Below are 27146 nucleotides of genomic sequence, written 5' to 3' on the forward strand. Positions count from 1 at the left end.
AGAGCCTCAACTGCATATCTCTTTGTGTGTCTGGTGCGTATTGTGGAGGCCTGTGAGTGTGCTGTTGTGGGCAAGAGGGCACCTGAAAAACTGGGGGCATTTCTGAATACATGGTAGCCCCTAGCTACTTGCTTTAAGTACTTTAAATCCTTTGTTCTGTGTATAAAGGACTTCTTACATCTATCCACCACAAGCCTGGAGCCACAGCGGAGCACGGAGCTCTCAGATGAAGAGGTAATGAGGAGACTACAGAAAGCACAGGAAGGCAGCTGCTCTCTTCTGCTCCTAGTTCTCCACCTAGTTGCCTACTGGAGGATGTGGGGGCTTTCCTCTGGCACTGGTGGTAGAAGGTGGTGCTTTGCTTTTGATTCTTGCCAATGAAAATGATGGTGGAGGGTGCTGGCTGGGTCCTGGCTAAGCTTTGCTTAGGTGGTTGTGAGTGCTCCTGGTAACCTAACTTTTAGGGGACGGTTTCTTCATAGCTTTTGGCTACATAATTACTGCTTTTTCTCTGGAATTAGGCTAGAGAGGTAAAGAAATGTTCTGGAAATTTTTTTGTTTGGTTAATCAAGATAAATAACAAAGGAAAAAGAGCACGATGGATTAGGGCCATTGAAACATCGGCCAAAATTCCAGTGTGCCATTGAAAAGCCTCAGAGTTCTTCAAAAGCTCTTCTTTTTTTGGCATAGGACTCGTATCATGCAGAAAATTGCCTATATACTGTGGTGAGTGCAAGGATATGAAAGATACAATACTTACAATGTACAGTGAGGTATTAGAAGTAAAAAAGATCAAAGGCAAAACAAGTGCTCCCTAGCAAACTGCTAATAGCTTATGATTTGCCTCTGGTGATGGTCCTATCTTTATGGCTGACCTTGTCTTACAAAGGACTTGAAACACGTGTCGGAGAAGATGTCTTGACTGGCAATTGAAGGAAGCCATAGGTGAGTCCGTTCAGTTGATACAGCCTTTCTAATGCTGTACACTTGCTTTACAGGGGGCAGAATAGAGATTTTTGTTTTTTTTTTTTTTTTAGCCCCTTTGGAACCTCTGAAAAATCTCAGTTGATGAATTTGTTTTGAATTCAGTAACCGCAGCACTCTAAGTGGCTTGTACTTGAAGTAGTAGTTCTGTTTCCAAAGGGAATATCTTATTTTATGGTAAATGGTGTTCAGTTTTGGGCTGGTGTGTGCATCTTTAGCAGTAGAGAAGAGCATTTTCAGGAGATGAACATCTGCTGTGGAATTTCTGGTAGGGTGAGAATATGAATTGGCTGCCTGAAACTCAGTCCAGGAGTGATGAGAGCGGATCAGGGCAGCAACTGGGAAGGTAGCAGAGAAAACATGAACTGCCTTCACTCTCTGGTTGGGGCTTATGTGATGGAAAGGGAGGATAGCAGACCACTATGGTGTCCCCTTTGCATCACCAGTGCCTTTCAACTGCACCCCATGCTGGAGTCTGGAATGAAACATCATGGTGTCCCTGAAGCCAGGCCACACAAGCTATGCTCCCAGCCACCTGGGCAGCACCAAGACACAGGAACAGACAGGGGCAGGTATTTTAGCATCCAGCGTGTGATCATTTTGTGGGTATTTCACCGTCTGTTAGCAAGGGTATAACATTTCCATAACAGCTTCAGTGACCAAACACAGAACAAAATCTATTTAAAGAATTTTTTTTTGCCTTTTTTTTTGTGTGCTTCCATTAGATAATTTAGCCAATGTGTGGAATAGACCAGCTTTCTATTGGTCAGTCGTTTTGGTGATGTTTTCTGTTTCTGTTAGTGGCTGGAGTATAATGGGTAGTTATACTGCTGTGGACTGCTTTTCTTTTAGCTGATCTGGATTGTTTTCCTTTTGTTTGTTTGTGGTTTTTTTTTCCTTTCCCTTTGGTGTTCCATTCCAGACATAATATTTTTGCAAATGTCAGGAGACCAAAAGCCATGGAGAGAAATCTTTCCCCTCATGGAGAGCTGTGCAATTCCAAAGTAACAAGTGCTTAGTAGTCGGGGATTTGTCTCTGGGGTGAGACTACTCTGCATTGCCAATTAAGCTGGGCAGCGCTTGGTGAAATGGGAGCTTGTCTCTGACTCTCTTCTGCAAAGAGATTTTCCTTGTCTGACTGCAACAGAGATGTGACACTGACTTCCCTTGTGCCTCTGGGCAGTTTGGCTGGACTGTTATTTGTTTGCTCCATTCTGTGACGTGCAGGTGGACAACGGGGGAGTGGGGACCCTGCTCAGCTACCTGTGGTGGAGGCACCCAGACTCGCTCCGTTTACTGCGTGGCATTTGATGGCCAGAGCTCTCAAGGGGTCGTGGACAACGCTGAGTGTATGGCCTTTGCACAGCAGCCTCGCAGCAGTCAGCCCTGCAACATGAGACAGTGTGCAACCTGGAGCACAGGTCCCTGGTCAGAGGTGAGTTTGTGTGTGGGAGGCAACTGCCTTTTGGCATCTATTGAAGGAGGATCTGCCAAAGCTTGGGGGTAAAGAGGCAGGTATCTTTTCTGGGACTGTAAAATGTGTGTGTCCCTGGATAGGTAATGGGCAGAGGTACAAGACTTGTCCCTGCTATCCTCAAAACAAGTTCTCTAGGTTGCTATCAGCTCTGCCTTCCTATAAATTCGTTCTTGTTCCTCAAAGCTGTTCGTGACCTTGCACCCTTGTTCCTCTCATCACATGCTCGCTTTCTTCTCCAGCCTCCCAGTCCTTTCCCCACTTCTGTAATTTTATCAGATCGACCAGACCTTGCTGAGTTTCTGAGCCAGGCCTTGTGAAGGTGGAGGGCAGGCGTAAGAGCTGCTCTCCCTCAGCTGATGATGTGCAGTAACTCTCCTCTGTAAAACAGGAGCTCATGGCTCCCACTTGGGCTGTTTATTTCCAAGCATATTGCTTCCTCAGCATTACTAGCCTCTGGACGACAATACTAAATCCCAACAGTCAGTAAGCAAGATGCTCCTGAACTGCCGGTGACCTGCTGTTTGCTGTAGGCTTTGTATCAGTCCAGGGCATCTCTGGACACAGCTGCAGCATGTGTTTTTGATGCCTGTATGAATTTGAATCTACAGGAGAGGAAACCCTTTATACAGTATGTGCTCAGTGCTGCCAGCCATGCACATAGAAGACATCCTGCATTCAGAAGTCTTAGAAAGTAAAGATAATACGTATCATTGAAGTGCATCTACTCAGTCGCTAAAGCACAAGAGAATTTCCGTCTTTTGAAAGAAGTACATGCATGCTTGCAACATTTGATTTACAATCTTTTGGTACTTCTTTGTCTGAGTAGTGCAGAACATAAAATGCAACTCTGAGGCACTATAACCTAGACCGCAAAATCTTTTTTTTTTCCTCTCATCAGACGTGAGGTGTGAATACTGAGATGGATTCAGGGTTGTAGAATGAGAGCACTGTTTGAGGAAGGCACAAAGTGACACGCTCTTATGAAGTGATTCCTAAGTGATTCATTCTGGGGTTCCCAAAAGCAACTGAGTTCCTTGTACTCTTGAAGATACAAGGTCACTCTAGTAAATGACTGATGGAAATTCAGCTGAGAAGCTCATATAAATCAATTCAGACTGCTCCCAAGTCTCCTCTGTAGGAGATCTTAGTAATTCACAGAGACGCAGGCTGGATTCCAGCCAAAACCACTGTAAATTTAACAGGGCATTGAAAATATCACATTCCGGTTACCTTTATAAAAAGACTCTGTCTCACAGCTACACAGCATAAAAAGGAGCACAAGGTCTTCAGGAAAAAGACGTGAGCAATACAAGAACTTAATCTTTTAATTTTTTCTTGAATTGTTTATTTTTAGCTAATTTTAATCAGGAGTGAATATAGTTAGGTTAGAATCATAGAATCACAAAATGGCTCTGGTTGGAAGGGACCTTAAAGATCATCTAGTTCCAACCCCCCTGCCATAGGCTGGTTCCAGGTATCTTCTACCATTTATTGTTCTCAGTGTATTGTGCAGTACTGCTATTTTTCCAAAATTATTCTCCATGACTTCTTTGGTAGAAAGCAAGAAAAATTACGTAACTAGGCCAAAATCATCCTGTGAGCTCTAAATCCCCTAGATCTTACCCACCATGCCTTATTGTCTCTTCTGCAGCCTAAACAACTAATTCCCATCCAAGAAGATGGTTTTTATGATGGTTGCTTGTTTTAGGCGTTCCCAAAATGGTATGCTGCCCTAATGCTGGGGACCACAGCCTGGGAGTGGAAGCAGAAGCTATGTGCTTTCTTTTACCTGTTGTGCCCCTTTCTGCAGTGCTCAGCCAGCTGTGGGGAAGGAGTCCAGACCCGGACTGTCACCTGCAGAACGCAGCAGGGCTCTCAAGCTCGGGACTTCGCTTGCCTAATGGAGCCAAAGCCACCAGCCACCCAGCCCTGCCTTAAGGAGAACTGCATCCAGGAAATCGGCTGGCACATTGGAGACTGGGGCCTGGTGAGCATCACACTTTTGTGGTTCAGGAATAACTGATTATATTGCTGTGTTCCTTGCAAACAAGCTTTAATCAGTGCAGTGTGCACGTTGGCTGAGGCTGGGAGTATGTACTGCTTCATTACCAGTCCCTTGGCTCACGGTTGCATTGTAACTGGCACTAGTAATGCTCCAGTTAATCTGTTGCCTGCTTTGTTTGCAGCTGCTACAAAAATAAATCCTTCTTGAAGGGGGAGATTATAGTTTCTGTGACAGTAGCAAAATGCAGCCAATAAACAGAAACAATCCACTCCTGCTGCTTATTCCCAATTCTTCGCACCATTGACGTGAATAGTAAAGCTGCTCTCTGGCTGAGTATGGCTTAGAGCCACAGGCTTCAGGACTGGTCATCACATTTGATGAAATGTTTTAAACTATGTTTTTGTAATTGTTCAGATAAACTGTTCTTCAGCTGGATTAGTCTTGTCTTTGTGGAGGGAGCCAGACTGTTTTCAGCCTGGGAAGAGTGCTGGGAGAGAAGAGATAGGGGCAGATCCAGTGCATCATGTTACTTCCAAACACGCTTGTCCCCTTCTATGCTAGTCAGACCAGGTAGTTCTGAGTTAAAACATGTTACATCTGGTTCTCTGTGTGATGTAGGCTGTTTTAATAACAGCTAAAGTGTTGCATACCTTAATCTGATCTTTCCTGGCCTCAGGCTTTCCAATATCAGAAGGGTTCCTGCCTGCATCTGAATAAAAGAAAGAAATACCTTCCCAAAGTTTGTAAAGCTTGCCACGAGCAGGTTGGTTACCCAGTTACCGCATCCTCTCCACTGCCCTCCCCCCCCCCGAGGTTCTGCTCATCACTCCCTCTTCATCCACAGCTTCCAATGAGGGGAACTCCAGTTAGCTGCTTACAAGAAAGTCACCCATTTGCTTTCCCGTTTTAAAGTGGTGCCTGCTGTTTGGAATGCAGAGTTCAGAACTGACCTCACAGCTGGTGTATCCCAGTAGTACTGAAATGCCTTCAGGCCAGGCTGAAACAATTCACTCCTGCTGCTTATTCCAACTCCTTGCCATACCACTGTTGGTAACAGCAGCTCATCTGGTTGTTACAGAGTGAGCACGGCTTGGAGCCTAATGCTTCGGGGCTGAGTGCAACATTTGGTAAAATAGCTTAGAGTAACTGTTCAGATAAATCCAGCTGAAGTGTTGTTTGCCTTGTCTTGGTGGAGGAAGCTGGGCTCAGCCTGCAGCAAATCATGCAGCTGTTCCACGCTTCAAGGCTGTGGGGTTTCTGCATTCTGACTCTGGTTCCTGCTCACTTGCCTTGTCTCTGTGCCCAAGTGTTCGAAGAGCTGCAGTTCAGGCATCCGGACCCGCCAAGTTATCTGTGCTGACGGTGACTCCAAGTTCTACAGTGCTGAGATATGCAAAGCCATCCAGCCACAGAAACCAGCCACCCTGGGAAGCTGCAACATGCAGCCCTGCTACTTGCCACAGCGTGAGTGGTATTGATAGACACCCAGCTTTTTCTAAGATGCTTCTGCTGTAGGAGTAGAAATTCCCTAGAGTCTGCACAAGCTTGTGTTCTCAGCTCCCTGCCTGCCTCTGTCCTGTACGTTCATGTTTTGCACACATAACCATAGCATCTTCAGAGTCCCAGTACCTGCACTGTTTGAAATGTATGTAACAGGCTTAGTATTAATGTGTCCATTTTGAATTCAGTATTTTGTGATAGCTCTGTCCTAGTTTGTACTGCAGACTTGACCCTAGGACTCCCAGCGTTAAGAAGGATTGACACCCTGGCAGGCTCAGTAGCTAGAAACTATAGCCAGTTCTCATCCTGTTGTGGACCACCTATAAAGGAGGCACAGCTGTTCAGAAGACTTTGCTTGCCTGCATCTAGTCTTCGTGCCAGAGCCGAAATGGCCTATTTTCCCTGCCTGCATGTTGCAAGTAGCTGTCCTGACAGTCCAATTGAATCCAAATGCTGATTGACAGCTGTTCCAGAAGAAGAGACACATTTTCATCAACTTTAGTCTCCTGTTGATTTCTGGATGCATTTGCAATTATTTGACCGTAGTTGGACTAACTGCACTTGCTTTGTGTATGTCTCTGTTTGCAGAGGTCCCCAGTATGCAGGACACTATGGGATATGATGTCACTCGCCAGTCCTCGCTGACTCGTTACAACCCAAACAGCCCTGCCACAGGTTCAGAAGAATTTTGTTTGTTTGGGGTTTTGGTGATGGTGGACTTGAAACAGGGTGTGGTAAGGGGAAGATTCCTCCTTTTCTTCCTTTCTCTTTCTTCTCATGGTCTTCTAGAAATTCCTGGAGCCAGGGATAAATTATATATTCTTTTACACCGATAGCGAACAATATCTGATTCTGTGCATGCAGCAGACTCTACAGTATTTACATCCCAAGTTCTGGCAGCATGATGTAAAGGCTGCCTGAGAGAAATGCTGCCCAAAGCAGATTATAAGTCCTGCTGCAAGGGGACCACAGTAATGTGGCAGGTGATTTCTCATGGGACTGCAGGAAGAATGCTCACAGCAGTGAGCAAAAAAACCTCAGGACAATCAAATCCAGAAGGGTGGGCTGGAAGATACGTATTCAGGTGAAACCCTGATACAGAAAAGCTTGCCCTGTAGCCTTAGGCATGTAAAAGGAAAAAGAGCAGAGATGAAGAAAACTGCCCAGATTTTGTTGCTTGCCTGCATGCTCTAAGGATTTCTCTTCCCAGATTCTGGAAGGATGCTCGCTGGGAGCTCCACAGTCCACGGTACCTCTGGGAATCACCACATCCAGTCTACTGAGGACCGTGGCATCAACTTGTTGCCCGTTCGCTGGGAATCCCAGTCACACTCATCAAATTCCCATCAGCTCAGCTTCCCTCAGTACCCCACTGCAGGGACTGGCTCTCAGGACTGTCATCGGAGCCCACACGGCTGCTGTCCAGATGGACGCACTCCGGCTTCAGGCCCTTTGGGGAGAGGTTGTCCCTTCAGCAGCTGTCACCAAAACAGGTAGCTGGAAGTAGATAGGCCTGACCAGGGAGGCACTGCCTTTCCTGGAGGCCTACTGAAATTTATAGCCTGTGCCTGTCAAGCCAGGCAGGTCAGGTATTGCTGCAGCCCTTCTGCCTTGTGTCTGTAGGTATGGATGCTGTCCGGATGGAGTGTCAGCTGCTCAAGGTCTGAACAACATGGGATGCCCACAGTACAACCGTGAGGTTCAAATGAGCAGAAGTCGGCCTGCTGCAGCTGCTCCAACAGTAAGTACAAAACCCCTTTGGGTCTTAGCAGTCCATCAGATGTGAAGATTTGTATTTGACCCTGATGACTCAGACTGTGGGCTTCTGTTGTACTTCGTCTCTGCCAGTAATGCTGGAGAACCAATACTCCATGCATGGCATCTGGCCCTTTGGCCCACTTCATTCCTGTTTGATATGGGGCACCCACTTGTGATCCTCTGTCAGCAGGGGACAACGTAGGTGGTTGGGAGCTGTCTGAGAAGGAGAGGAACATCTTGCGTAGAACAGGTTGAATAATCATGGGTAATGAGATTTCTGTCCGTCAGAAACTTGCCATCCAATTTCTAGGAGAAAAAACAGGAAAGAACATGCTACTAATAATTGCCCTTGTTAGTCGTCTCTGCAGACTAATTGAGGGTAAAATATTCAGGGAGGAAATTCATCTGGAATGGTTTGGGTGTATGGTGGGGCCAGATCAAAAAGCTGGCCTGCTGCTGGCTGGCTAGGTGTGTTTTGCAAAGAAGTGCAGCACTGTCTCCATGGCCAGCAGCCAAGTTTCCTCCCCCTTGCCAGCAGGAAAGCCTCCAGGAGGCAAACAAATGAATAGCGGTTCCTCTAACGGCTGGCCTTCTGCAGCCAACAGCTTGGACACTGTCTTGCATGTGCTTCTGCCCTCATGTACACATGATAACTTTTGGCTTTCAATTCCCATCTCTAAGGCAAGCCAAGCCTTGTTGCAGCAGCACCCCTCGGGCGAGTGCCGCAGCTCAGTGTACGGCTGCTGTTTTGACAATGTCGCTTCAGCTTCAGGTCCTCAAGGGGAAGGATGTCTCAACAGGCCCAACTACCGTAAGTGATGCTTTGGCTTCTTTGGTTAGGAACAGAGGAAGAGTCGCACAGAATTCAGTAGCGTATGGAAACTTCCTGTGTAGAGGTTTTGCTCTCTGTAAATTGCAGTAAATCCTCTCCTTGAAAAGGAATCCAGCCTGGTGGCTGGGAGAGGGGAGGCTCGGAGGGAACATAGAAAAGCTGCCAAATGGTTCAGTTAGCTACCACAGAAATTCATGTTGTCCTCTTTTGATATTTGGACAGAACTCTGTGTATGTAATCTGTCAGTCTGTAGGATTTCTGGGGAGCTGTTTGCCCCTGGGAAGACAACCTGATACAGCCTTGAGTGCTCCAAATTCATTACCTGGGCTTAGGTGAAGTAAGGCCTTCTCTGAGAAACTGGGGCCATGCTCAGCCTTCAGACAAGCTTGTCTGCCCAGGGCTGGAATGAGAGCTACGGCTAAGGATGTTGCTCAGGGCTGCATGGAGGCTTTCAACCAGCAGAGAACAATAGGGAACAGTGCCTGCTCTACTACCAGGATGCTAGAGCTGCTGGGTGGGCAAAAGCACCTCTGCTCCTTTAGTTCCAAGCTGTATCTGTTGCAGGCAGATGTCTGCTGCATTGCTTTCCCCTTTTGCTACAGCACAGGGATTGCTTGGTCACCAGCCCTGCAAGGCTGCCTTAGGGAAAGGTCTGTGTATCCTCTCTGCTCAGCCACAGCTCCGCAAAGGACCTCTCAGTCAGAGCTCTGCATCCGATGTTTGTCAACACATGGCTGTGGTACATGTGACTCAGGGCACAGGGAAGGTCTGTAGACAGATTGGGCTGTGCTCCTCTTTATTTACAGTGGTGTAATCTGTAGTGTGTGAGTCTTCACAACTGGGTCTAGTCCCCCTGCTCTCTGGGCTGGCAATGTGCAAATGACAGCCACGTGCCCCTTGCAGCACCAGAATTCCCTAAAAAGGCCGTAAAGTGTCAGTCTAGCATTTAGGCTCAGAAATGTCTCTGAGGTTGGCTTCTCTTCTACCAGCAGGAAAACAAGGGCTGAAGGAGACAGCAGAGCAGCTGCCCAATTTAAAAGCCGAGCTGGATGCAAAATTCATGTGTTCCTACCTTCCCACCAGCACTCTGCCCACAAGGCCCATCAGATCATTTGGGTAGATGGTTGAAGCACCTGGACCTTTGTGTTTCTTAGCCCTCACATGTCCTTCTGTTCTGCTCTTTCTGGTAGCGTATCCCGTCATATGCCTGCTGCCCAGTGCCCACGGCCCCTGTGCGAACTGGACCACTCGCTGGTACTTTGTGACTGTCGTTGGCAAGTGCAACCGCTTTTGGTACGGCGGCTGTCATGGCAATAAAAACAGCTTTGCCTCGGAGGAGGAGTGCATGAGAGTATGCCACAACTCGGGGGGGGTCAGCCCCCTGGCGCGCCAGCCCTATTCTGGCACAGGAGCCCTGCAGCAGCAGGACGCCGGCTCCCGCTCTCACACAGGGAACTCCCGGGGTCAGCAGCCACCGCTGAGAGAGTCTGCAAGTCAGAGCCAAGAAGGAAGAGCCTATGACGCTTTACAGCCCCCACAGAACAGACACGGAGGGGACAGCTGGAGGAGCGAGGTGCTGCCAGAGACTGTGCAAAGGACTGGTGTGCTGGAGAGCCAGCGCTGGGGCACCCAGCAAAGTCGATTGAACAGCCTGAGCCAGCTGCACTTGGTGTCGGAAACGGCAGTGCCTGGGCCCCCAGAGAGGCAGAGCAGCAGTGGCCAGCAGGTGCTGCCACATGAAGGCAAGCAGTGGCATAAGGCTTTTGGAGCAGATGCTTCCGTAACGGAGGGCTTGGGCCACCAGGTGTCTGCAGACTCACTCCCAGCACGGGGTCTGCACAGGTGATTTTTTTTTTTTCCTCTTTTCTGCCCGCTCATTGTGAAGCATCAGTGCAGCTTCCTCTGGAGTGGAAGTGTAGACCCAGCCAGGACCAGCTAGCCACGCAACAGATTGGCTATAAATGTGTCCCTTTGGTAAATCGAGTCATCCAGGCCCTGGAGTTAATCTGCTTTCCCATTCCTTGCACTCTCATTGCTCTCTGACAGCACTGGAAGTAGTGTGTGTGAAAAGACTGCAGGATGCTGGGGCCCTTGTTCGGGAGGCATTCCTGTACTGTAAATGAAAATCCATAGGTGGTTTGCTTGTTCTGACCAATAAATTTAGTTGACTCTCTGACTTCAGAGCCTTTATCTCAGCACTGCATGCAGCAGCAGGGGGTTGTTCCGGGGAGGACTTTAAAATGCAGAGTTTGGGTCAGGATCCAGACAGCATCACCCTGAAAATCAGGTTTGCTTAGAGCTAGATCTGTTTGTGTCTGCACTGGATCTGTGTCTGTGAGCTGAGCTGAGCATAGTTCTCAGAAGAGAGGTTATACGGCTGTGTCTGTCTCCTTAGATTTCTTGTAGCATTCGGTCTGTCCAGACCAGCCTTTGTCATGTAGGAGAGGGCTCCCCGTGTTACAGGACGCATCTGTTCAGAGCTAAATGGGCATCCAGTGCTGCTTTGCACTGCAGTTGGGACTCACCCATCGCCACATTAGAGGACCCAGAGGAGAGAAGGCAGCAGAGGTGCTAATGGAATCACTTTCTCTTTTAAGAGCGATTCTGGAGGAAGCCAAGCCCTCTCTGGTGACAGCAGTCGTGGGACAAAACATCCAGCTGGTCTGCAAGACAGGCACGTCCCCCTTCTCCAGAGTGGAGTGGATGAAGGATGGCCAGCCAGTCTCCTCTGACAGGTGAGCTCAGCTCCCTTCGTTGTAGAGTTCACAGTCCTTGCTGGGCAGAGTGCCAAACATGCTTAAATGGTTGCCCACTTTCTTTGTAATCTCATTGTTAACATTCTTTGGGGGAAAAAAAAAAAAAGGAAAGAAGGATTGATAAAGGAACAAGCTCATGTACTGACCTAACAGCACCCCGAACATGAGCTGTCCACCTGGCCTGTGCATGGCAGAGAGAGAGACACTCTGCAATAGTATTGAGGCATTGGGCAGTGTTTTGGGGCAGCACTTGTTCTGCCCCCTAACAAGGCGCCAACGAATTGACTTGTGGGCAGTTACACAGAAAAACGTTGGCTGTGTAGGATTCTTCTTGGTCAGCGCTAAGTAGTCCAGGGTGAAGCTCATAGCCAAACAAGTTCCTCTGGCTGGAATTTTCTGGTACTGTCATCTAAAATGCAATGCTTTTAAAAGCATTTTTAAAGCCTTTTGTCCTGGGAAATCTGTTTCCTGCAACAGTTTGGTTCCAGAGAGTCACTTTTTGTTATGAAAATCACAGTTGTTAAGAAAAGCCAAGTTCTGCTTTTATGTTTGCAAATGACTGCTGGGGCTTGAGCTCCTGCCTGGAAGGGCAATTTCCCTCCTCATGGGAGAGGATCGCTGAAAGCAGTTCCCTATTTTCCCATCTCAGTTTCCTCTCTGTTCCTGACCTCCTTTCTGCTGCACTTATTTCCCCTGCCTGTGACCCCTCTGTGGTCAACAGTGTTTTGTTGTTTCTAAGCTGGGGAGGGCACTACATGCTGGTGGTTTATGTAACGCCAGCTTGAAGGCTGCTCTGCCTTGGCCAGGCAGAGGCCGTTAATCCCTGCTCCCGTTGCAGGCACACCTACCAGTCCGACAGCTCCTTAGTTATCAGCCACAGCAAGCCAGAGGACGCCGGGACTTACACGTGCCTCGTTTCTGATGGGAAGACGGAGAGACGGCAGATTCAGTTACAGATCATAGGTGATTTATCTTCTGCTTGAGACCAAAGAGGTAGCTCAGGGCTCCCTGATAACAGACACTGACAACGGGGGCAGTAAAGCCAATCGCAGGAGCAAACTTCCTTTGCTGCCACGCTGCGCTAGCGGCATTGCCTTCGCTCCATAGCAATGGTGTCCCGAGGTGACACAGCCAGTCTCCTGTGCTCTACAGGAGCCAAGAGGGAGAGCGGAGGTAGCAGGGATTCTTCTGGCGTTGTGTCATGATAAAGCCCTTGCTGAAAAGTATTTCCCCCCCTGTAGAGCCATCCCAATGCCTGGAATTGTGGTTTGCCTGTGACCTGCCCCATTTCCAGCGTAACAGGCATGTTGTCCTGCCTGAGAGCCATCAGTGCCCTCCTGAACCCAGACAGGAGGCCACAGAAAAGGGCTCTCTGCAGTTTGCTGTGCCCTCCATCTTGCTCTAACGTGACCAGTTTGCCATAGCTGCCCTTGTTGGTGCATTTATGTTTTGTTTTGCCAAAACAAGTCCTTCTGGGTAACAGATTATTCCCTGTTGCAAAGAAGCCATGTCTTGTTTAAGAAACAAAACCAAAAAAATGCAAAAGATTGGTCTAAAAAGATGGGTCAGCAAGCCACCCTTTGCAGCCTTCAGTCCTGAGACGTACCTTGTCACAGCAATGGCTCAGAGGGCAGAAGGCAATGTGGCCTAAGGGGTGCTGCAACATACTCGCTGACAGAGGAGAGAAAGGCGACTAAAAATGCTTGCCTGCAGGTCTGTGACTCTCATTAGTCAACAGCACAGGCTCACTGCACTAGTCAGTCGGAAAACAGATGGCTGAAGGGCTCCTTGGCTCCAGTTCAGCAAGCTCTCCCAAGCTCACAGAAACCCTACGCAAGAGGTCACAGTAAGAAGGGTCTTTTTATTCACATATGGCATTTTATTTTGAATAGAGTACCAGAGTGCTGTTCTGGCAGAGGGTGAGAGAGGTCAGGTCCTTCACAAGGAAAATCAGCAGCACCAAGAGCTATCCAGAGGCAGGAAGGTTGTGCAGGCAGCCAGCTCCTCCGTGCATCCACAATTCGCATATAGGTGAGTTCACACACAGCAACAGTTTGTCCCCCGTGCCCAGCTGATGAACCATATGGCATCTCTTCATGTAGAAAAACTGAAGATTGGAAAGGTCCCGGGTCAGCTGTTCTGGGGCACAGTTGGGAGGCAAGGAAGACTGAACTGTTGACGACAGGAGCAGGCAAAGATCCCGGTTGCAAGCTGTCTTCTGTCCTCCCAAGGGTCCCTTGAAAGAAGCAGATCCTGAGCAAAGATGCTCAGGGAAGCTGACAGCAAAGGAGCCAGGTTCAAACAAATATAGAAATGTCAGGGGCAGCATCTTTAGCTGTTCAACTTAGTGCAGCCAGAAAGAGAAACCCCTTCTGGGAAAAAAGAAAGCAAAGCAAGTGTGAACTGCTTAACTAGCACAAAATAGACATATGTATATTTTTTAAAAAAAGCTCCAGATACTTTTAATCCCCACCCATTTATTTTAAATATTTTGTGAACAAACGAGTTTGACTCAAGCTGTCTTCTCATGTACTGGGTGGAATACTTTGTAGCTTCCTGCCTGTTTCTCTGATGCTTCTAGGTCCTGCAGAAATAAAAGAGTAAAAGCTGCTTTTGCCTTAAATGCAGCACACTGGGGCTCCAAACTAAATGGGACCGTGATTTGATCCCTCTCTGTTTTTGACTTTGCAACGAAAACCCCAGCCAATTTGCTGAACTCTCCAGTAACCTCCTTAGCTGCTTCTGCCTAAAAGCAGAAAGAAGTGATTCATTGAATTAAGAACATTGAATTAAGGCTCTTTGGTATTGTTTTTTGAGATCAAGAATTCAGGTCAGAGGATGGGGGTTGGGGAGATGATGTTTTCTTTGACTCTGAGAACATCATGGCTTAGTTCTCTTCCGAAATGGTGTTTATCTGTAGTTAAAAGAGAGCAAAGAGCATGAGGAGATGAGTGGTGTAAAAGCCTGTGTCCAGCCTTTCAGCTGCATACAGTGGATGCCCTTGCATGCAGCCAGACAGGTGATTGCAATGGGCTTGTCATACCCCCCCAAAAATATTTGTTTTCATGTGCCAGACAAGCACCTGGGGGGAAGCCTGCTTGGTGCCCTGTTCTCAGGGGCTTTGTGCCATTTGCTGTGTGTTTATGGTGTTAATGCTTCCGAGGATTTTAGCCAGAGGGATGCTCTGGGTTGCTGTCCCTGAAGGGTTAAGTTGCCTGGCAGGAGTGCAGCACCACGCTGTGCTGAACCGGAGCAGGATTTGATAGAGGCTGCTTTTTTCTGAGGGTGGTGAGTGTTGTTTATGGCAAGTATTAGAGCTCTGATGGGAGCAGGGAGACCGCCCTTTCCCATTGGAGGCAAAAAATAAGGTTTGTGATTAAAAAGGCCTTGTGCTGAAGGTCAGATGCTGAATGAAAAAGCTGATGCATCTTTTGCTGTGCTTGTGGACTTTGCAGGTTGAAAATGGATAAGAGCGAGCCCTCAGTGGTGGAGGCCAGCGTTGGGGAGAGAGTCAGACTGCCCTGCGCAGTGGAAGCATCGCCAGCTCTCACCATCGAGTGGCAGAAAGATGGGCAGCCCCTCTCCTCTCCCAGGTGAGCTCCCAGATGGCTCTACCATACCTACAGGCAGGTTTGTGGGGAGGAGAGCCCCAATCTCCTGTTTCCTTCCTGAAGGAACAGCTCTGCTGGCCATGCAGGTAGGGCCCATTGTGCTTTATGCCGGGCAGCTTCATCTGTTAGGGCCAGACAGTACTGCCTGACTGCCCTAGCTTCAGTCACCGGTCAGAGCCTGAACATTGAGCTCGCAAGTGAACAGCTGTGATAGAGAGTCTACAAGTGAGCCGAAGCTGGAATTCGTTCACCTACAAGATTAGCAAAAAAGAGGAAACTTGCCAAAAAACACCTGTTATGCAAAACAGAGCAGAGACTCGCAGCAAACAAAGAGATCAGGGTGCCTGCAGTGAACTTCCAGAGCTTTTTATGCTGCTGTCCTGCAACTTCACCTGCTGCTCCCAGAAAACCAGCTATAGCCAAAAGCTTTTCCGGAGGTCACAGCACTGGTGGTGGGATTTCAGGGCCAAGGGTTGTATTGCAGATAGAACTGGGCTGCTGCTAAATCTTCGCTCAGTGTTACTACAAAGTTGTGCGCAAGGCACAGCCTCAGTTCTGGTGGCTGGAGTCCCACCCTGGCCCAAGCGCAGGCTGAGGAGGTTTCTGGTTTTGTCCCTCAGGCACAGGCAGCAGTCAGACGGGGCGCTGGTCATCAGCCGGCTCAGCGCTGAAGATGGTGGCTTCTTCACCTGCATCGCCTCCAACGGACATGACCAGGACCAGCGTCAGGTCCTGCTCCGACCTCTAGGTACCAGACGGGTGGCAGTGTTGCGTGTCTGTACACACACGTGTGCACACTGTGAAACAGGGAGGGCTGGGCAGAGCGTGGGTTTCTGCTCTGGTGATGCCTCTTGGCTTCATACCTCATGTTTAACAGGCAGCTTGAGGGCGACGGAAGAGTGAGGTTCTTCTACCCAATGTAATCTGATGTGCCTAGTAGATCATGGTGCTCCAGACAGCTGAGAAGACGGACTGCTAGCACAGTGAGAGTGGCTCTTGAGCCTCATTTTTAGGATGCTGGTACGGAATGGGTACAGCAGAAGCAAGAGGCAATAGGGAGGCAGTTCTGCGCACATGGTGTGCTTGTGTCCAGCTGGAGGAAAAAGCTGTTTGAAACCTCTGCTGCTTGCGCTGGCTTGGGCCAAAGCCCTTAGGAAATACGACATTCCCCACAGCAATAGCTGTCAGAACTCCCAGCGTGCTGGTTCAAAGGCCTCGAAGCCTGTAGCTCACCACAGCATATGTTGGACTCTTCCCATGAGGGAATGCGTGGCATTGTCTCCTTGCTAGTGATGATTTCCCTTCTGGCCTAGGAGAACTGAGGATCTCTGGCCTTATGCCAAGCATCACGGTACCCGAGGGAGAAACTGCTCAACTTCGCTGTACGGTGACTGGCAACAATGTGAACATAAGGTGGTCAAGGTGAGCAAAAATGAGACAGAGCTGGCCTTCCCTTCTCTTCTTGAACCTCATCACTTATCCTCCAACTAATAATGCAGGATGCCTGCCAGGTAAGGGAGAAAACCATGGTTCTCAGCCCCAGCTGGCATCACCCACCCTTTCCTAACCAACTTGACCATTACCCTAAAAATCCTAGGCAGATCCTAGAAGAGTGGTCACCAAGTTCACATTCCAGTCACATGAGGAGGAAATCAGACTTTGAGCTAAGATTATATATTAATGTAATGTGTATACATATACACATTACAATAGCAAAAATTAAAGTTAGAAACCAGAGGATGATTTTTGGTTGGTCTTTAGAACACTCTCTGTGGCTAACCCTAGCAAACGTTTTAGCCCCTGCAAGAACAGCATCTCTTCTCCCAGCTTTGTGCTGTAACAATTCTCCCCCTCTACTGTCAGGCGGGAGCAAATGGGAATTTAAAGTGTTTTGGTAAGGGTAAAGGCTGTGTCCTCTTCTCATGATGTTTTACAGTGAAAATGAGTTTGTGCAAGTATGTGGTGGGTTGGGTGGTGTTTTTTTTTCCCTATTTGAAAAAAATCAGTTCCATTTTGAAGCTTTCTTGCAAAGGATCCACGGAGATGGATTAGTAATTGTTTCAATCCCTCTAGTCCCAAGCGGTAGGACTGAAGTGGGCCATCTCACAAAAAGAGCTATTCTTCCATATGTAAGTTTGGTATTTGAGTCAACAAAATGATGCAAGTATCAGTATGAATGAAACTTTTTTCAGTGAATAAAATTTACTTTCCTTGGTAACTGGGAGTCCATAGTTCAGGCAGTTTTCTTGCCATGCACAGAGTATTCCAGGAGGAGCAGAACAGATACAATCTTGCTGATATTTTAAACATTTTTAAACAGACTTTTAAGGGAGAGGAAGGAGGTTGCATTGCTCACTGCCCTGTATGTTCCTCAGGCATATGCACAGCTATCAATGCCTGCCAAACAAGCACTGCCAGACCACAACCTGGAGAGAGGGAAACGCACCCTGGATTTTCTCTTAGTTCCTCAAACCTCAAAAATGTGTCATACTGGAAAAGGCAAAGGCTTTATACAGAGCACACAGCTAGCTGCCTCCCATGGAGGCAGTGGGCTAATAAGCAGACTCGCTCAGGCTCAAATTACTACCTAATTGCAGAGCCAGGTTATGGCAAAAGACAAGGTCTTCCTTTGCACTGAATTTGTAACAATTCACCCCTTTCATGAAGCATCAGTTTCCAAACAGCACAGAGGTTTCTTTAGCTCCCATGGGTGGGAACAGTGGTACAAAATGCTTTTCATTACAGGAATGGCGTCCCAATGCGGGCAGATGGTCACCACATCTACCTGTCCCAGGATGGAAGCCTGATCATAAGCAACGTTCAGTTGGCTGACGAGGGATCCTACACGTGCAGCGCCTACAGCAGCAGCAACTCCGTCAGTGCCAGCACCGAGGTGAAAGTGCTGAGGAACAGGCCTAGTCGTGAGTACAACTTGTCCTCCCTGCTTCTCCGGCACAGGGCCTGCCTCTTGGCCATTGCTGTAAGGCTGCCCACTGTGTGCCCGTCCACCACCAATCTCTGAAACTGGGGAGCAGCAGGAGCCTCTGGGTGAGCTCAAAAGCAGGGTGGTGGAAACAAACCTCCCCGCCAGGGCACTGGGAGCCTCAGAAATCAATCCCAGAAACTGCATTCTCTTTCTTTGTCTAACCAGAGGTGTCAGTTTCTCTTACCCATCCTTGATGTTGGACTGTATTTAAAATAACACCCTTAGAGCTGTCAGGGTGGAGAGAGCAGGAACCTGCTGTGTTTTTTGAGAGGGAAATGAAACCTGAGGACAAGCTGGGGGACTGTTTTCAGCTGTCTTTACCTTTTGCTTGGCTGCAGCAGCTGTGAATCACGTTGTGGACCTGAGCAGAGAGTGCGTGGACCAGCCACACCTCGCCAACTGTGACCTGATCGTGCAGGCCCAGCTCTGCAGTAACGAGTACTACTCCAGCTTCTGCTGCGCTAGCTGCTCTCACTACAAGCCGCAGGCCAGCCCGCCGCGTCACAGCGGGTGACAGAGACCTCCAAGGCCACACGAAACAACAGGTGACTGAATACAAGACAGGAATTCTGAACTCTGTCCTTGTACTGCATGAAACTGTTTCGGGAGCTCTGTCCTGCTTGAAAGCTCAAGAGGGTGAATGTAACACTGTAATGTAACACTGTAGGGGGTGTAACCATGGAAAGGTGGGAGAACCACCATCCTCCAGCTTACTGCTAACGTCTTCCCCTCCCCACCCCACTCCCTTATGCCTTGCAATAGCTAACCCATCTCCTCACGTAACAGTAGTTGTTGTTCATGGAGGCAGGTGATGCTGGGAATGTAAGGACTGTGACTTTAGAGAGGGCAGATAACCAGCATAAAAGAGAAAGAGCCTGATTCTTCACATAAGGAAGGAGAGAATAGCTCTTAACAAAAGGAAAAAAAAAGTCTGAAGTGTCTGTAGGTGGGCCTGAACTGTCTCAACTAAAGCACTAATGATTGAGGAACATATATAATCCTGGGGAGCATTTTCCATCTAAATGCAAAGAACTCTAGCCATTAGAAACAGCTTGATGTGTATAAAGTTAGTGTTCATGTCCTCTGAGAGTACAAGCTCTAACGATGCAGCTGTAATGTCACATACTGTACCTTTTTTATTGCAATACTCAGATAAATTTCTGTTTGGGTCAGTTTGGTTTCTACTTGAATGTGTTCAGCTTTGAAATGCAGAAGCAATGCTTCACAGAAAGCTTAGGACAAAATGGAAGAATACTTTTAGCCCTTTCTAAATGGTAGGGACAATTTAGATGAATATAGGATCATTATTATCTGTTCTGAGATGCTGCAATTTAAATATCAAAATCTCTGGAAAGGATTATCATTATTATATATTATTGTTTTTATTTCAGAGGCAGAACAGTGCTGTTGAATTTAATGCAAAGATAGGCTCTGTGGTAGCATTGTGCTGCTTGGAGAGGCAAATAATATGTACATACAAAGAGTTGTAGGGTACTTTACTTGCTGGAATAAACTTCCTAATGATCTGCTCCAGTCTCAGTTAAGTTCAGGAACGCCTGGCTCTGCACGGGTCCTGGGCTGATTGTTGCTGATACGTGCTAAGAAATGAGGACTTCCAGATGCGGAGCAGCTATAGCTGAAAAGCATCCGTCACGTTTGGGCTAAGACAGAGCGGTAGCTATCTGCGTATGAGGCTCTGAAAGAGAAATTCTCAGGCATTAAGCTAGGTGTGGGTGTGGAGGGTGATATTACATGATGATTTGTTGACCCAGGTGACCAGGCATTTGGTATCTTCAGTATCTCAAAATGGAATTAAAACTTCCAAGCAAAACCACTTTTTTTTTTACAGCCTCCAGAAACATGGTTTCACCCTTAGACCCAGCAGCGACTCCACTTTCCTTATGCCACACTCCCTGCTCAGCCTTGGAGAGGTTACTCATAATAATTAGCACCACATCCCCATTTATTATATGTATAGATGTAGCTGTACATCTAGGCCAGTACACTGATGTGTAGTGTTGGTGTTTGCAGGTGGGTGGTAAGGATTTGTTTTTTTGTGGTTGGGTTGGTTTTGTTTTTCTTCCTACTCTGCTGCTTTAATTTATGGCTTCTATGGAAGGAATCTAATTCTGGGCTGTGATCACACTGCTCTCCGCGCCTTCAGCCCAGAACCAGCGCTCAGGGCAGCAGTAATACATGGGTGTAAATCCCTAGGCTTGGCAGCCTAAAGCTGGCTTGGACGCTAAATCCAGTAAATCAGTTTAGCTGCATCTAAAAATAAGAACTACTAACCTAATGATTGCACTCTCTTCGGCACAGGTGTGGCTTCAGGACTGGACACAATGCTTTAAGATGTGAACACACCAAACAGTCTCGAAGCAATCCAGTAAAGGAGCAACAGGTGACACGGTCAAACAGCTGTTTGGGGCATTTTTTATTTTCACTTTTTGAGGCCAATGATAGAGTCTGCTTGCTAGAAATGACAAAACTTATTTTCAATGAAGACCCTTCAATTTGGCAATTAGGAAAAACTTCCTCTGCTCTAAGTCATAGAATGTTACAGTGACAAGTTGTGACGTTGCATTCATTGACTATTTGAGGACAACTCAAGCCCTGAGATAAATTCTAATTGTGTTTGTACATAAATTTGCATTTAACATTGCAAAATGGCGCTCTGTACAGGATGTTTTGGTATATAGTATAACTCTGCCTTTAGAGACCACAGACTAATGTAAAATTGTGTAAATTCCAGTCATGTGTGGCAGGTATAGAGGGGAGTTAAGGTCTGTGAACCTTCTCAGGAAGATGGTTAGCCATTGATTATGCTTACATCAGATCCCTTTCTCCCAGGATAAGCAGTTTTTTCTGTAATAAATCTCTTTCTACTCTGTCAGAGGCTCTATTTTTATACGAGTTAAATAGTTAGCTTTCATTTGAGCTGTATGGCTACATACAACACAGTCAGGGAGTGCTACCTCAAGCCTGGTGAGGTCTGTAATGGGCACCTGTATTCTGACGGACTGGACTTTACAACTGAAGGTACTTTTTTTTTTCCTTGTTGTTTATTCTCTGACCTCTTTCAGATGTGTAACCATAGTAAAAAGGACAGTATTTGAAGGCGTGCAGTTCACTGCTTCAAATACATGCCATGACTATAATAGTTAACTAAGGGGTGTTTGTATTTTGTCTATTTAGCAAGCTGAGATTTTCCTTCTACGTAGCATCACTTAACTTCCTAACTGTTTAATTTTTGATTTGCAAATCAAGATAGCGGTTTTCCTCCCTAAACAATGGATTGTAGGAAGGTCACAGATACCTCCTTTGCTGTTATCCCCTAGGCAGGGGAAGGGTGTAACTGCAGTGGGCTATTTTCATCTGATTGCTGGACACTGCTGTAAAAGTCTAGGGAACTGACAGGAAAAACAAAAACAAAAAAAAACTATAACATTTTATTATAAATGTTAGTTCTCCAAGCATGTATGACCAAGTATTCACCTGCTTTTCGACAGCTAAGTATTGAGAGCGATTCCAATACCATAAAGAGCGTTGGTCATTACTATTAATACCATACTGAACTTAATTGCTTTATGTAAGAACAAACCTGTGCAGGAAAGAAGCACCAATTTTCTAGACCATGTCACTGTGAGAATCACAGTATGTGTCTAGAAATGGAAACTCCTGGTGAGCTCAAATGCTACGGCCACATCAGGAGACCATTCCTCCCCTTTCAGGTCTGACTTCTTTTCAATGTCTAGAACTACTTCATATGCGTAAGACTGAAGTAAAAACCAATCATACTAAAAGAAAAGGGATCAACGTACTGGTAGAACAGCAAGGAGTGAAAATACATTCTCTTCTCCAGTGGCTGTTAGGGTCTTCACTCCTTTTAAAAGCAAAGGGAAGAAAACCAAACTGAGTTTTCCTTTTTGAACGTTAGTGTGCGCATCCTTGTCTCTCTGTAAATATTCAATTAGAAAATTCAGTGATGCAAACCCAGAATCCAATGTTTTCAGTAAAGCCCTCCTTTGCAGAGCTTTAAATAGCTATGGGTCAAAAGGATATTTGCAAGTTCAGTCCTGAAGTTCAAGGTAACATAACATGGCATACAAAGTAATAAGTGTGCAAATACCAACAGTAAGCTTACAGGTTAGCAGGCAGGGCTTTTCTACAGCCACCTAACAACAGGGAAGAAACCCAAAAGGGCAAATCCCGAAAACAGGGAGTGGGAATAAGACAGGGCTTCACAGACAAGGTTTCTACCACCAACATTTATTTCTGTTAAAGCAGATTATAAATCATCAGTACAAATATATATAACTTACATTTGCTTGTAAGGCCAAAGTTTAAAAGTAAAGTTAAAATGAGATGGATTTCACGATTCACCGGAGGCAGAACCTGGACCAGCTGCAGCCTTAACCACAAGGTTTCACAAATCAGTGGAAAAAAATAAAAACAGAAGTTAAAAAACCTCTAAGATCTATTGACAGACAAACAAAAAAATGGGTTCCTAGGTAGCCCCAGGATGTAGATATGATTACGGTAAGTTGTCACAGTAGTGTTAGAACCAATCGATTAAGACAAGAAAACTGCAGCAATACATGAAAGAAAAAAACATACTATATATATATATATAATATGTAGCTTGATTCCAATAAAAAACAGTTAATTTTCCCCATGGTTTTCAGACCATGACAATACTGTTCTTTAATTTTATTTAAAACTACGATATAATGACTTACTGGTTGTGATTGTTGTTGCAATATGCTACTTACAATGAACAGATAGATACAAGAACAAGCTAGAGCCCCTTTTTCCACCCCCTGATATTACTTACAATAAGAATCAGAGATAAATCAATCTTATATACAATTTCTTACATCCAACCCCCCCCCCTTTTTTTTTAAACCTTTGGCAAGATTACTTACAACTCATACGGCTTTTAATATCCACTATTTAAAATATCCTAAATGCATAAAAATAAAAATTTTGGCTTTACTTTATTCTTTACATATAATATTCACTTTGTTACTCAAAATGGAAGCTCAACTTTTTCCACAAACCTAGCTTTTGCTAAGCAGGTGACAATCTCCCACCCATACTTCCCCCCCAAACCCCATTTTTCCCTGAGGGGGAATGTCCAGGACTTGCAGGGCATCAGAAGGACACAAATATAAAATCTGCCTTCCTTTCTGTGAGATAACTTGTTTCTGCAGAACAGGCTTCAGGACTGGGTGCCCACCTCTGCTGTGTTTGACGTCCAGCTTTCCAAGTAAGGAGGGAATGCAGACTGGGGTGGCTCCCGGATTCCTTTTAAACGTTAAACTCTGTGTCTGTTTATACCCTCCCCATAACTGCTCCCTCTTTCTAACCCATTTTCACTCGAAGGGACCTTTGGGATTATCAAAGCAAACTGATCAGAAACAGTCCCCTCTGCTCCCTTTATCCCTCTAGCCTAATGTACAATTTATCTACCCCCGTAGGGCTGCTTAAAGTTCGATCTCAAATGTCTTCTGTAAATCACTCGAGAAGGGGTTAGTTGGAGAGGGATTAGTGCGCTGCTTTGCCTTGCCCTCGAGTGCTGCCCACTGCGCTTCAAAGGGGTCTACCTGCGGAGCAGCTGCGGGAGGCTGCGAATGCTTGTCCTCTGCAGCCCACTTGCCACCGTCAACTCCGTTGAAAGCCGCAGAGCCGTTGTGCTGCGCAGGCGGAGTGAAGAAAGGGCTGCTCGTAGCACTGCTGCTTTCGTACTGAGGGAACGTCTGCTGTTTGACAAGACTGGGCGACTGGTGTGGGTGGGCTGCTGGAGTGTGGCTTGCCGTACCGAAGACGTTGGCTACCATCTGGGAAGGCGTGATTCCCACCACAGGTACGCTCGGGGCTGCGTAGGTCATCCCATTTGCTACAGCGTAGGGCTGAGCTGGAATAAATGGTGGCTGCATGGGCGGTACCACGCCGACCGGCACAGGCTGGGGTGCAATGTAGGTGCTCACGGGGAAGGCTGGTGCTGACTGGGAAGCTGCTGGAGGAGGCTGTAGTAGTGGCTGCGGGGCTGGGGCTGGCTGCTGCTGGGCCCGGACAGTCTTTGAGACCTCTTCCAACCAGCGGTCTGCCTCTGAGGGGGTACGTCTGTGATTTCCTTGGAAGAGACTTGGTGAGGCTGTACCCGAGGAGGTGCCACTCCATTCAGTGCCTGAGAACGAAAGCACGGGAAAGTCATTAATGTTTCTATTCCTCGCCCTTTTATCGGTTAGAAAAAATGGAGGATGCACACAAGGTCAGTCGGGCCACCTCCCTCTGCAGCCAGGAGATCGCTACCCAGAGCCAGAGCATCTCTTTGCAGCCGGTACAGTGTTCTGTCACAGGGAGTGTCGGTCAAGAAGGGATGGAGAAAAGTTTCCTCCCTAAAGTGCAGATTTTTGTTTTGTGATGTTTTTGGTTTGTTTTTTTTGTTATTATTTTGTTCTTTTCTTTTTTCTTTTTAATAGCAGACGGCTGGAACTTTAGGGCATGAAGAAGAGCTGCCACCTGCCTTCATTACTTAGTGGCAATGATCTAGTCCATAACCTCTAAAATTCCTCTATTAGGGGAATATCAATTTATGCATGTATAGCTCAGGAGTGGTGGACTGCTATAGCACAAAGCTTTATGAAACTTTTTAAGGCTCATTCGCCTTATTTCCTAAATTAAGGCTTTACCCTTTGCAGTACAGCAATGCAATGGCATAAGGAGTTCAAGGCAACATTTCTTTTTTGTCCCATACGTGTTGAAGTGAAGCGTGAGCACTCACTACTATATACATGAACATTTAAGGCAGTACATCTAATCAAATTGCCATGTAATATATAAACTGTACTTACTATGACTTCCTGTTTATGTTCTTTCTCCATCTCCATTCTTCCCTTAGTCTTTTCACAACTCGTGCTGCTAACCTCTCAAATTCTTTTGCAGTGCTCAATGCTTAACATTTCAGATTTTTCTTCTACAACTACAGCTTTATTTTAACTCATTTATCTTCAGTGATTAAAAAATCACCATCATTTCCATTCCTCCTACGCTTTCAAAACCATCTTCCATTAGCTGAGTTCTACAATCTTCCTTCTCCCTACGGTTTTATATTCTCTTCCCTTCCCATAGGACCTCACCAGCTTTTTAACGTGATGAGAGAAGCAACCTGGAATGCTCTGCAATTCATGTGCTTTTCGGTGTTTTAGAAAAGTAGAAAATCATTACTGCTCAGTACTCTTCATTCAGTCTAATCGTAGCAACTAGTTAAACTCCACCTAAGATCAGTTCACTGTTGTTTTTTACAGTGGTAACTCGAAGGCAGAGCTTAAGGTCTCTCTCTTACAGAGTAGACTGACTGGTAATGGGCCTGGTGCTGTTACAAGGGCAAACAGAACCTATTTCACTAGCAAGGTTGTTTCTTTCTGGTGGCGCTTGCATCAGGAAATGTTTGTTCATAGCTTTCTAGCGTATTCGTCCATATGGGTGACAGCCATTAAATTACCACCTTACATTGGATATGAATATAGACAAGGACCGTATGGACAGACTAAACTTATTAAACAGAAGAAATTAATTTCTAAAGTCTTCAAGCACCCAACTTAATCTCTCCTTATCTACGTTCATGGCAAGAATGCACAAAAATCATTTTGGGTAAGCATACAGATTCTTTCCTCTTCATCCCCAAACACGTTATTTCATTATTTCCTTTTTTAAGCATCAGATTTCCTAAAACACTGACAAAATAAGAAACAGTCTAGCTTACAGACCCAGGACCAGTGAGTTCATAGCTTCCCTCCATCCACTTGTGCAAAACGCTACTACTTCCAGCTTTTGTTATTGTTCCTTCCACTTTTCATTAAGTGGCACTGACAGCCATCTCAAGGGCTCGATTATGCTTTTGATCCAAGTTCTCATAGCAATGCACAGGATCTACTTCCAATCTTACCGGAGACCATGGCTGCAGCTCCAGTATTAGCAGCAGGAGCATGAGCCCAAGGATTGGTTTCGCGAACTGGCATAGCTGTGGACACAACAGCAGCTTGGGATGGTTTAGCAGCAAGCACACAGAAGGCAGAGGCAGTGCCATTAACTAAAATGGGAGCAGACAACATCAGTGCAATTAATTCATGCAAGGCATGCACATGACTGGAATATTAGTGGGCCATGTCGTAACTGTTAACATACAATTTTAAACACTTCCACATGACAGCAGTTTGTGTAAATTAGCCAAATTGGACTGACAGTTGATGAAGCTCGTAAATTCCATTTCACCAAGCCAACTCGTGTTAACAGTTGTGGGATGGTGGGGTTTTGTGTATTTCATGAGCCCTTCAATTCTCATGACTGACCAAAGTTAAATTTGTTGGTTTTTATAGAAGAGATATAGCTCACCAGAAGTTACAGTATAATTAATTTTAAATTCCAAAGAACAATGGATTTTGGATGCAAAATAACAACTACATTTAACAAGGAGAGGTTCCTTCCCCACACTATTTGTATAAAAGAACATCACTGGAATGAAGATTAGAGGCTACTAAGAGTTCTATAGTTTACGTCTCCGTAGGTTATCTGGGAGTTTGTGTGAAAAATGGTAATCATGGTGGCACAAAATCTTCTTACTGTGCTGGATTTGGTTTCTGTGACACACAATTGTTAAGATTTTTCCAGTTCAGGCGGCAGAATGATTAAAATAGCCATTATCTTAAAGCCAGTCCCTTTTACAGGTAACTATCGTGTGGTAGGTGCATGAACTTTTTGTTAAAAACACAGAAAAACTGAACAGATGAGATGAATAAAGCAGGATGCATGACCCCAAAATACGGATACAGAAAATTAAGATACAAGACTGATACAAGAAATTAAGACTATGTGTTACTGGAAAGCAACGTTCTGTGCATTCAAGCCTCGTCCAGCAAGACCACAGCAAGCAAAGAAATGACAAACCTTGAAAGGCAGGAGACTGTGGTGCGACTACTGTCACTGGTTTCGTCATGGGGGCTGAAGAGAAAGGATCTTCCGATGGTGTGCTGAAAGCACTGGTGATCTGAGAGCACAGGGCACTAATGCTGTCTGCTTCCCCTTCTACCTCAGGGACTAAAATGTAAATAAAATTCATTAAATAGCATTTAAGGGATACAGAAACAATTTATAAATACAGATGTTAAACTGAAATATATTTAGCTTCTTTATCTCTTAGATGTTTCGACTACTGACTTGGATGACAGCCTTTTT

The 27146-nt window shown here is 46.2% G+C and overlaps 2 protein-coding genes across 19 annotated transcripts in view; one reads left to right on the forward strand and one right to left on the reverse strand.

The window, feature by feature from the left end:
* PAPLN (papilin, proteoglycan like sulfated glycoprotein) overlaps nt 1-20799 on the forward strand; it is a 70509-nt gene extending 49710 nt beyond the window's left edge. For 6 of the 10 annotated variants that reach the window (XM_048065144.2, XM_066998681.1, XM_048065140.2 and 3 more), the window contains 18 exons: nt 169-234; nt 2212-2419; nt 4272-4448; nt 5774-5930; nt 6555-6641; nt 7177-7459; nt 7590-7707; nt 8406-8535; nt 9747-10398; nt 11154-11291; nt 12151-12275; nt 13205-13343; nt 14768-14905; nt 15544-15671; nt 16237-16345; nt 17669-17844; nt 18248-18454; nt 20229-20799. In XM_048065144.2, the coding sequence (XP_047921101.2) occupies nt 169-234; nt 2212-2419; nt 4272-4448; nt 5774-5930; nt 6555-6641; nt 7177-7459; nt 7590-7707; nt 8406-8535; nt 9747-10398; nt 11154-11291; nt 12151-12275; nt 13205-13343; nt 14768-14905; nt 15544-15671; nt 16237-16345; nt 17669-17844; nt 18248-18423 (3007 nt within the window). In that variant the 3' untranslated portion in view covers nt 18424-18454; nt 20229-20799. The remainder of the gene's footprint in view (nt 1-168; nt 235-2211; nt 2420-4271; nt 4449-5773; nt 5931-6554; nt 6642-7176; nt 7460-7589; nt 7708-8405; nt 8536-9746; nt 10399-11153; nt 11292-12150; nt 12276-13204; nt 13344-14767; nt 14906-15543; nt 15672-16236; nt 16346-17668; nt 17845-18247; nt 18455-20228) is intronic. The other 4 variants (XM_066998680.1, XM_066998679.1, XM_066998683.1 and 1 more) reach the window with 4 other exon arrangements.
* Nucleotides 20800-22162: 1363 nt separating this feature from the next.
* NUMB (NUMB endocytic adaptor protein) overlaps nt 22163-27146 on the reverse strand; it is a 95546-nt gene continuing 90562 nt past the window's right edge. For 6 of the 9 annotated variants that reach the window (XM_066998693.1, XM_066998690.1, XM_066998694.1 and 3 more), the window contains 3 exons: nt 26859-27008; nt 25861-26004; nt 22163-24099 (listed from right to left, as the gene is read on the reverse strand). In XM_066998693.1, the coding sequence (XP_066854794.1) occupies nt 23396-24099; nt 25861-26004; nt 26859-27008 (998 nt within the window). In that variant the 3' untranslated portion in view covers nt 22163-23395. The remainder of the gene's footprint in view (nt 24100-25860; nt 26005-26858; nt 27009-27146) is intronic. The other 3 variants (XM_066998697.1, XM_066998696.1, XM_066998695.1) reach the window with 1 other exon arrangement.

Source organism: Anser cygnoides, chromosome 5 (genome assembly GCF_040182565.1).
Source record: "Anser cygnoides isolate HZ-2024a breed goose chromosome 5, Taihu_goose_T2T_genome, whole genome shotgun sequence".
NCBI classification, from domain to species: Eukaryota; Metazoa; Chordata; class Aves; order Anseriformes; family Anatidae; genus Anser; species Anser cygnoides.